This window comes from Athene cunicularia, assembly GCF_003259725.1.
Source record: "Athene cunicularia isolate RWA chromosome 3 unlocalized genomic scaffold, athCun1 chr3_part1, whole genome shotgun sequence".
Taxonomy (NCBI): Eukaryota; Metazoa; Chordata; class Aves; order Strigiformes; family Strigidae; genus Athene; species Athene cunicularia.
Genome location: NW_020799097.1, coordinates 66639516 through 66650021, shown reverse-complemented (window position 1 = coordinate 66650021; position 10506 = coordinate 66639516). Strand labels below are relative to the sequence as shown.

The following is a 10506-nucleotide window of genomic DNA, read 5'->3' as shown; positions in this document are numbered from 1 at the left end:
AGGAAAACAGAACTGCCAAGAACATACAGCTTACTGGCTATGAAGCACTACAGTCAGGAGATTGGTTATTCCCCTTCCCTGAAAGCTCCTTTCTTTGAAAACAAAATTTTCCTGATGGGCTGATGATAGGATCTCTCCAGAGGAAAGAATGTTTTTTTCCTGCAGGAAGCATGATGCTGGTGTAACCCACATCTGCTGAAGTAATTGGTGACAATCTACTTACTCCAATGCTGTATACAGTCTAACATGTTTTAGAGCTCAATTTACTCGATAGAGTCAAATATTGCGGTCAAATACTCTACACAGACCAATAGTACAGCTCCCTTATTCCTCTTTTTGCATCATACCTCTTTGTGTGAGTAGCCCCGTACATATTAGCTCAGGAGGTGAGATGTTCGTACAAAGGAGCAAAAACATTTTCCTTTTATTCTCTGGTTCCTTTTCTGTGGTTCACTTTTTCTGACTTTGTTCTCTTTTTCCTTCCCTTCTCCTCTTCCCCTGCTTCCCAGGTGATGCAATTTGGAAGGATTGATGGCAATGCTTACATTTTGGACTTTCAGTACCCATTTTCTGCAGTGCAGGCCTTTGCTGTTGCTCTGGCTAATGTGACTCAACGCCTCAAATGAACAAGCAGAGACTGGAGAGAGGAAAATGTTAACCTCATAAAGTCCAAACCAGAAAATGTCAGGGCAGCCTGCTTTAGGTGTGCAGAGGTGCCTGGGAGTGAAGAAGGCAGTAAAACTGGAAAAGTCTCTTGGTGCCCAACAGAAGGGCATTAACTCTAATCAGTCATGGGGTGGAGGGTGGGGGGCTGTTTTCTGTTTTGTTTGTTTGTTTGTTTGTTTTCAGGTGGTTTTTTTTTCTTTTTAAGCGTTGTGCTGGGTCTCAGAAAGAGCGAAGGGTTGAGAGCCATTCAGTGTTACGTGGAGAAGTGTGGCTTTTGGCTTGTTGTGGTGGTTCTGCCGTGTTTGCTACAGTAGCCGATGTAAGCTCATAGGGGGATTAAAAAAGACTGCTCTTTTTGATAGACTGCCTTATATCATGCTGTTCTTTTTAAAACAGGGAACATAACTTTTTTTCTGGTCCAGTTTGTACTACTACTACTATTACTACTACTACTCTACTACATCAGTGATAGCAGCAAAAAAAAAGAAGCTATAATACTTGAAGACACGTGTTTCTTCTCTGATTTCTGATAATAACTGATCGCCACAAGTTCCAAGGAAGCTTATGTAGGTCAATGTTTAATTTATAAATAACGATGTATTATTCAGAAGAGAAACAATTGTTACCAATGGGTGGTTTAAAAACCCAGTGTATCAAAGAAGTTGATGTCTGCTTGTTTTGTGTGCTGTTATTGGGGATAAACATCTTTCAGTAGGTGACAGAAGATAGAGGAGGAAATAATTACAAACATTGCTTCTTTTGTTCTTGGGGATAACCATCTTTCGGTAGGTGACAGAAAATACAGGAGGAAGTAATCATGAGTGTTGCTGCTTTGCTCATATTGATCAGCAGTATTCTGTGATTTGGCCTGTATCTGGGAGAGATAGTGTGACCAGATAGTGTGGCCTCTGAGGCCACACCTGTACACGCTCCTCATTTAACTGTGTTTACACTTTATCAAAGTCTTTCAAGTTAATGAGAAGGCCAAATGTCTTCAGTCTTCTTAGCAATCAGTATGAATCAAGTTCTACAACAGTGTATCAGTGCTTGAACTGGGAAGGAGACAGAAGGGTAGCATTACAAGAAGCAATGTCATGAAGAAAACAATTTCATTACAGGAAACAACATCATGGCTGTCTGGAGAACAAATGAGTTGAAAGAGGAAGGAAAAATTGGACAGAATCATCCCTTTTATCACCTTGCTACTTGAGCAGTCTTTGTGACTGTGGTTTGAGAATATAATGCTCCAGCTAAGAGTGGGAAGCCAAAGTTTACATGGAGAGTTAAGGAGGAAGGCTTAATAACCGCAGCATGACTCTCTGCTGTTCTTTCTGGTGTACATGCAGACCTGGGGAGCATTTCAGAAGGGTTGCTTGCACAGAAGAGTTTCTGTGTTGTCCATGTGTTGTGCACATACTTATTTGCTTTCTCTCTTTCCTCCTTGCCTGCATTTTGCTACAGAATATATTTTGATATGGAAGTAGTTTCCCCAGTAATACACAAAACCCAAAACTATTCATGTAATTATTTGGACATTAGATTACAAAATGTAACTTCAGGTTTCCTTCAGAAATCACTCTTTTGAAGTGAAAGGCACACTGAGAAAGATACGTTGGTTGAGGTGTCGATGGCTGCTTTGTCTTTGTCTCTTATTCACAGTTCAACTTCTTTCTTGAAAAACTCAGTATAACTTAAGATGAATACGTGTGATTTTCTCTCTTTGCTTTTCTTAAATCCTAATGGTAGGGTAGATGTGTGTCACATTTGATTCGTTCTAGAGGAACATATTGCACAAGACCCTGCTGTAGGAGAAGTTCCCAACATGCACTGAGCTTATATCTGCTGTTCTGCTGAGGCTTCACAGCATAGAGGCAGTAATGCCAGAGAGAAGTTTCAGAGAGTTGCCAAGGGAGATGACAAGGCAGATCATCCATAGGTAACATCCCACGGGGTAAGTCCAGGAAAAAACACCTGCAAGATGGTTTCCTTGGAGAGAGGAAGTAATACAGGAAGGAAGGAGGGGGGAAGTAGATGGTACCATCTCTGTATTACCCCTTCTGCTTGCATGTGGGAGTGGTCAGGCACAACATTCTCCTTGGCATCTAGCAGATTTTTGTTTGCTTTAATTAATTTTGTTGAATTTCCATCAGTTTTCTGGGCCTATTTGTATTCTTTCTCACAAGCATGATTTATTCAGCATTTTGAGTGCCTGTAGGTATAGTGTGTATGGAACAGAGGAACAGACATGAATTTGGCTCTGGTCCCTTAAAAATCAATGGAATTGTTTCGCTTGGATTTTTGTGGAGGAAGCACTATTAAGTCCTTTGTCTATATTTAGTTATATATGCTGTACAAACAGCATGTTGAATTCTCAGTCCACCAATTCCAATATATAAGGAGGAAAGTTGGCTGATGAGAATCCTCGCCTTGCCCTAATATCTATGCTAACCAGAGTATAACAGGCGCACATAGAACACCGTAAGAGAAGAAACATACCATGGCTTGCTTGCGTGTTTGCTGAGGCCACCCAGTCACATGTTAGAAATCTTCAGCTGGAAGAAACATCACCTGTAGTTTCAAGCCAAAATTGTTAGTACCATGGAAACAACATGAATGTTTTTTCTGAGCAAAATCTAATCTAAATAGAAGACTTCTGCATGCAGTTTCTTCAACCTTCCAGTGAACAGTATTCCTCTTCGCTTGATTCTTTGTCAACTTTTTCCAGTTATCAGCAGTTTTATGCTAATGGAGAAAAAAGAAATGAAACCCAGTACAAGTAGCAGAGTTAGTAATTTGGTTTCACTTGCCAGGTCACGATTGCATCCTTCTGATGGCACCTACAACGAGTCTTGGCATAGAAAGAGACCTGGTTTCTGCCCCAGCAAAGCACAAGGAATAATTATAAAAAATTAGGAAAATAAATTCAATTTCTGGTTTCCAGTTTACTTGTCAGAAAATGCTATAGGATAAGATTATCTTTTATCTTTTTGAAAATAATTTGTGTCCCTTTAACTGAGGATTTTAATGACATAGAGAATACCCAGCATTAGAGAGAGAAAAAATAGAGTTTTAATGAAAGGAATGGGAATTATGTAAATGTCTGAGCATGCAACTGGAACCCTAAATTATACAGAGAACAATTGAAAGTGACAGTTGCTTTATTTTTCATTGAGATACAACATAGGAAACAAATTTAAAATTCCCCCCAAATAATCACCTAAATCCTGAAGAACACTATTGCATTCAGAAAAAAGATAGACACATTTTATATTTGGTTAGTAAAACCCAGGTTTTCTGTAGATAACTAAGTTCTTCTAGGAAGAATGTAGCAAAGTGTTCAGAAATATCTAGTTCTTTTATACATACAATAATTTCCAGTAGTTAAATGAGGTTTTTTCCAAAGCTTTTTTTAGTTGTGCAATAATTGTGACAGTCATGGGGTTTTATGAGTTTTTTGTTGGCTTTTTTGTTTTTTTTAGGGAGTTTTGAGTGATTTTTTTTTTTTAAGATAATTTAATGCAGATTTCCTGTTAATGTCCAAAAGACATATTATTTATCTGGCGTAATGAAATAACTGATTTAGGGATTATTTTATTTCTATGTATCAGTGAGTTATACACACTTTCTTATTTATATTTAAAGAGTATCTTTGTAAGTAATTGTTTGCTAGCAGTATGTTTTGCTGCCAGAAGTTAAAATGCATATAGGAAAACCTGTTTTTGCTGGATAGTATAAAAAATTTCATAATGCAGGCAGGCAAATATATTTTTTTGGCAACTGAACACAGTGAGTTCACTATGGAGGACTGTGTAGACTACGAGGAGTGTACATGACTTCTTTGGGTCCTGCAGAAATCTGTCCTTCTCCACTGTTTTCCTCCTTTGTTTCTAACTATATACTTCAGTTGGGAGTGGTTTTAAAAATACAAGGCTTGATTTGCTTTCCCTCTTCTTAGTACAGTGCTTTTTCTTGAGATATAAAATCAGGTGGGTCACATGATAAAAGAGGCTATAACGATATAGGCTCAGTTTGTAAGAAGTTCATTGCGTAGTTTAGTAGAGTTTGGCAATGGCGTAATGCAGAGATACAAGCAAACTAGCTTGGAATAAACTAGCTGAGGCACAAGAAATAGGCAGTAGTAGATGCATTTTCCTCTGCTCAGACTAATAACACTCCTTCAGCTGGGCTCAACTGATTCCAGCACAGCCATAGCGCTTTTGATACTGAGCTAGCGCTGCACAGAGCTGATGGAGCTGAGCCCTGACATTGCCTGCAGCAGCTTTGCCTCTTCAGGATGCTCCATCGGAAACCTGGTAGAGCAGGAGTTCCTCCACTCAGCCTTGGAGGTCTGCTCCCACAGCAGCATGAAGCTGCTGTGGGGTTTGGCTGCAGCAGCTTTGAGCAGAGAAAGCCCTGATGCCAGCCAGTGGCCATGGTGACCATTTGAGGTCAGAATCTGCCCCACTGAAAACCTGATTCTTTTGAAACAATATGGCTCATATCCTTGAAATAAAGCTTCTAACAGAGTCTAAAAATTAATACTTAAAGTCTGGTATGAAGTGCACCGTGCATGGAGTGGCAAATTTTAGCTTGAAACGATGAGAATATCATGTTTCTCCGGTATAATGTTTCTGCAACACCCTAAGAAACTATGAGAAGGAGGGGGGTGAAAGAGGAAATAAAAGAAATTAACACATTAGTAATTTTGCACTCAGTTCCAGAGGTAGCAGTAATATGTGCCATGGGCTGTCAGAATATCAGTAAATCTGCACACAGGTTCATGTCAGATAAACTTTGAGTGGTGCAACTGCAAGTAAAACAGTTCCACATTTCTCTCCAGTTTTGTTCCATTGTTTTTATGAAGATGCATGAAGGTCTACAGGTGTCAAAGATACCCGACTTTGCTGAAGCCTTGAGCCTAGACTTTCTGTAGGTCCAGGCTCCTTGATGTGTCTTTTTAGCATCTTCTCTGAAATTTCAAACAAATTTTGGAGCTTGTCTAATCGTTGCCTCAGATAGTTTCTGTGCATTTGCTTTTTGCAGCCTGATGCATGTGATCCTACGTTATCTTGGTGCCCTGTTACCTGTCAGAAACAATTTAAATCCTCCTATGAAGAGAGCAGCATGTTCAAAAACTGATTTGATTGAGAGAAAGGGGAGAGAAGACTTAAGAGTAAGTTTTCACTAGCTTTTAAGAACATGTTTCCCAGATCAACAGTTTAGAAATTGCGCATTTCTACAGAGCCCAAACCACTCCAGACCAGTAAATCTGACTTGGAGATTAGCAACAGATGAGTCACTTGCATGGCGTGCTCTCAGAGAGCCAACTTCTAACCTCACTACATGGTTGCACCAAGATACGTAAGAGTAGAATCCAACCCAAAATGTACTTTCTCATTACTATGTGATTGTAAAGTAATAATTACATATATGACCCATATATCCACTTAAGAAAATTATAAAACACTAGCCAACAACTATATTGACAGTTCTGTATAACCCCCTTTGAAGAATGATAGAAGTAAAATCCTGGCCACAGAGTAGTCATTCAGACAGATATTTGCCTTTTATTCCCCTTTCTAGGATTCCATCACAGGAGAGCAAGCTGTTTATGTTACTTAGAGATTGGCATCATGGTTTTCCCACTAGAAGAGAGTTTTATACTGGAGACAAAAATGGGAAAATTCTGGTAGACTAACATTTTCATTTTCAAGTCCCTTCACCTTCAAGGCAAGCACAATCCTCCGTCAGCAAATACCAATTTAGAGTCTGTTACCCTCAGGAGTAGTCTGCAGGTAGGGCACCACAGGTTCTCTTTGTAGGATTGGAGTTTACATGCACCATTCTTGAAGGAATAAGATTAATTACTACTTGTGAACAATGGGGTATGTGAATTATTTTATCTTTGTATTTATATAATGTTCTAGTAAAAGAATCCTGCAGGAAAGTTTTAAGATTAAAAGACTCAGCTTTGCGTGTTGCCTGATACCTTTGAAGATGTATCAGTTTGGCTGTTGCATCTAGAAAATTAGATTTTTAAGACAAAAGCAATTCACCAAATAATGAAATAAGATTCAGTGAAGCAATTCTTGCTAAGAAAAATAAAAACTTCACCCTTCAATTTTTGATTTTGCAAATGGATCTGTAATGAGAAATTTGTGCTTCAAAGCAAAATTAATTGTGGAGCACTATGCAAATGCACAGGTTTGCTGACTCAGAGCTGACTGCAGGATCAACATGATTTTGTATGACTTAAATGAATGAAACCAAACACATAACCTATCCACAAACACATACCTATCCAGAGCGTTCAATGAAAAAAATAGAGGGTATGATGTTAAAGCCTGCCAGTTTATTCTTAATCCTTGCCCTCCAGTTTACATTATTATGAATTTTAAAATATTATCTGATCCAGCAATTCTGAGTCCTGACAAATGTTGTCTATTTGTGGAAGGTTTATCTTACTGGCCAAGTTGATGGTTTATGTATGGGTTAAGATTAAAGTAATAATAAAAAGGAAACATTTCTGAACAGTGTGCAGACACCTGAGTTTCAAGTATTTCATCAGAATAGTGCTCAGCTTGTAAATCCTACCTATGTTGTTTCAAGCTATTTGTTCAGAACTTTCCTAATTTTCCCTTTGTTTCTTTTGTTTGCTTGATACATGTTTTGCCTTTGGTTGCCTTTTGTTTCACTGTTTCTGCATTCACTGCTTTCTTTTCTTTTTATGTGTTGTGCATTTGGGGGAGGGTATGTCTGTTCAAGATCTCGTTGTTTATTGTAGATACAATATATGGTGTTGTGGAATAGCATGGGGATGCATTTGATTGAAAAGGCACTGTGGTGTTTCCTGAAAAAGAAGGGGAGTTGCATTTGTTTATAAATGCATTATTTTGGTACTATAACTTTGAACATGATTTTGGATTTATTTTTTTTTTTTTTTTATTTAACAGGCATATAGTCATGCAGGTGCATGCATTCTTAAGCTAGCAAGCCCAGCATGTTTTTCTTAAGGCTTTTGAAAATACAGTACACAATTTGTGTACTTTTTCATGCCTATACTGTTTTTAAAATATATTTTTTGGAATCTCAAGTTTTCTTCTTTTTTTTTTCTCCTCAGTATACCATGGTATATCTGGTTTCCACCGTACTTAAAAACTACCCTGATCTGCCTCTCCTTTTATGTATCTTGTGTAATAGAATTTGCAGGAGGTGCCTAGAAAGCATTGTTGGTTTCCCTATAAAAATGTGGTTTGTCCAAATTCTTTACTGTCTACATGATTGAGAGATGGACTGATTGCCCTATTTTTCCTTGATGATTTGGAGTTGTAAGAGTTGTCCAGCTGTTGCTTAATAAAATTTTGCAGACTAGAAAATTCCTGACTTCTTGTTTTTGTTGCATTCTGCATCTTGTCAAGCACCTTAAATATTTTTAAAGCAGGTGACAAATTTGTGCTGGACCAACCTGAATAATAAATTGCCAGATGCTGTTATGGTTTCTCTTTTCAGTAACTGTATCCACAAGTTCCACTCAACCTGATGCGTGTACCAGCCCATCACACTTTGTGTCATTCATATAGGAGGATGGATGGCAAAGATTTTGTGGTAATAATGCCTATCTGCCTGGGTATCAGCCGATTCTTGTGCTATTTCTCCTCTGCTTGCTTTCCTTTTTAAGGAAATTACTTGGGGGGGTTTTGGTACTTCTCATTTTGTCATTGATATACCAGAAACTTCAACATTAGCATGAGAGATTCCTCTGTCCTGTCATCTTTAACAACAGAATAAAATGCTGTGGTGGCCAGTGTTCCAACAGAATAAAATGCTGTGATGGCCAGTGTTCATTCTCTGTTTTTTAGCTAAAATAAGCATTCTGGGGACTGAGAAAATTTTTTTTAAAGGTAGTAAAGAATCTTATTTTGCATAATAAACATCCCAGCTGTGTCACAAATGAAAGAATCCTGGCATGGATCCTCACCTGTTCATCATATTCATTGGTGGCCTTGAAAAGAGTTTGAATAGTGAGCTACAGAGTTTACTGATGATACAAAGTTATTCAAAATAATAAAGGCAGTGGCCAACTATTAGGAATCTCAGAAAGTCTTTTTGAAACTTGGCAATAAAACAGCAGGTAAAACTCAGTCTGGGTAAATTAAAGTGATACGCAGGGAAAAAAACAGTCCTAACTTCACATTTGCAGTAATGGTCTCTGTAGGAATCTCTAATATTCAGGAGAGACCTCTTGAGAGTTTGATAGATAGCTCTCTGAAAACATCAGATTGGTGCTCAGCAGCAGTCAAAAGAGGAAATTAAAATATTGGTAATGATTAGGAAAATAATTGACAGCAAAGCAGAAAATCCAGGATTACTGTATAAAAGTGCAATTCGCCACAGTTCGCATACTGTGTAGTACTGGTCCCCTTTGTCTCAGAAAAAGTAGAGGTCTAGAGGAGATTCACAAAAGGGCAACAGAAGGCACAAATCTACTTCTAGATAAGGAATGACTGCAAAGGCTAAGACCCTTTTTAAAGGGATTGCTGGAGAGCCACTAAAATAGGAGTAGTGTGGAAAGGTGGGTAGGAATTGTCTGTTGATTGTCTTTTCCGTCAGAAAAACTAGGAACTGTAAAATGAAAATAAAGTGAAATAGTAGCGGGGCAGGAAATCAGACAAAAGGAGGTGGTTCTTCATGGAGGTGAGTAGCCAAAAGCCACTTTGCTAAAGGGTGCTGTGATACAAGTTGTCCTGGTTTAAACCCAGCCGGCAGCCAACCACCACACAGCTGCTCACTCACTCTCCCCCACCCAAGGGATGGAGAAGGGACTTGAAGGAGTAGAGGTAAGGAGACTTGTAGGTTGAGATAAAAGCAGTTTAATAATGGAAATTTATTTTAAAAAAATACTGAAATAAGAAAATTCAAGCAGGTAATACACAATGAGATTGCTCACCACTCAGTGACCAATGTCCAACCCATTCCCAGCTAGTGATCCCAGAGAAGAGAAGATCCCGAAACTACAATCCCCGAAGTGACAGCACCAGCTTCCCAGCCAACCCTCATCTATACACTGATCATGACGTTATATGATATGGAATATTTCACTGGCAAATTTGGATCCATTGCTCTGCCTATGCTCCCTCCCAGCTTCTTGTGCACTGGCACGTGGGCAGGACATGGGAAATTGGAAAGGCCTTGATCTCTTAGCAAGAATTGAAAATGTCAGTGTATTACCAACATTGTTCTCATACCAGAGCCCATACTGAATCAAAAGCACAGCACTATTCTAGCTACTAAGAAGGAAAATTAACTCTATCCCGGCTGAAATGAGAAGTTAATAATTCACTAACAAACTAAAACCGGAGCTGAAATTTCCCTGAGCTGAAAATAGAAGCTGCGAGAGTATTAGGGGAAATACCATAGGAATTTGCTTTGTTCTCACTCTTCCCAAGGAATCTGCAAATGGCTATTGTAGGAGACAAAACGCTGGGCTTAAATGGATTCTTGCTGTGAACCAGTGTCACCATTTGTATGCCAGCATTTCTAAAAGAAGCTTAAACCTGGAGTGTCAGCTTCTGGAAATGAAGACAAGGTGGATGATTCCCAATCTGATGTCTGAATGCTTTGCACTGCAACCATGAAAAAGCCTTTTCTAGTATCAGCACTGCTGAGGGAATGCTGAAATCTCCCTTAGTTCTAGATGAGTTTTCAGGTAAAGTGAGACATCTACTAAAATGCAGAAATTATTAAATTAGTTGTGAAGTTTGGAGGCAGCAAAATGGAACAGCAGTATAGCTTCTGGTCATGGTGCTCTGCTTTGGCCTTGTGCTTTTTTGCTTTTTGCTT

At 38.7% G+C, this 10506-nt stretch overlaps 1 protein-coding gene across 1 annotated transcript in view; it reads left to right on the top strand.

The window, feature by feature from the left end:
- Positions 1-7686, top strand: part of TULP4 (tubby like protein 4) — a 148658-nt gene extending 140972 nt beyond the window's left edge. Inside the window, exon 15 of the mRNA XM_026844548.1 lies at positions 510-7686. Coding sequence (XP_026700349.1) covers positions 510-626 — 117 coding nt within the window. The 3' untranslated portion in view covers positions 627-7686. The remainder of the gene's footprint in view (positions 1-509) is intronic.
- The last annotated feature ends 2820 nt before the right edge of the window (positions 7687-10506 follow it).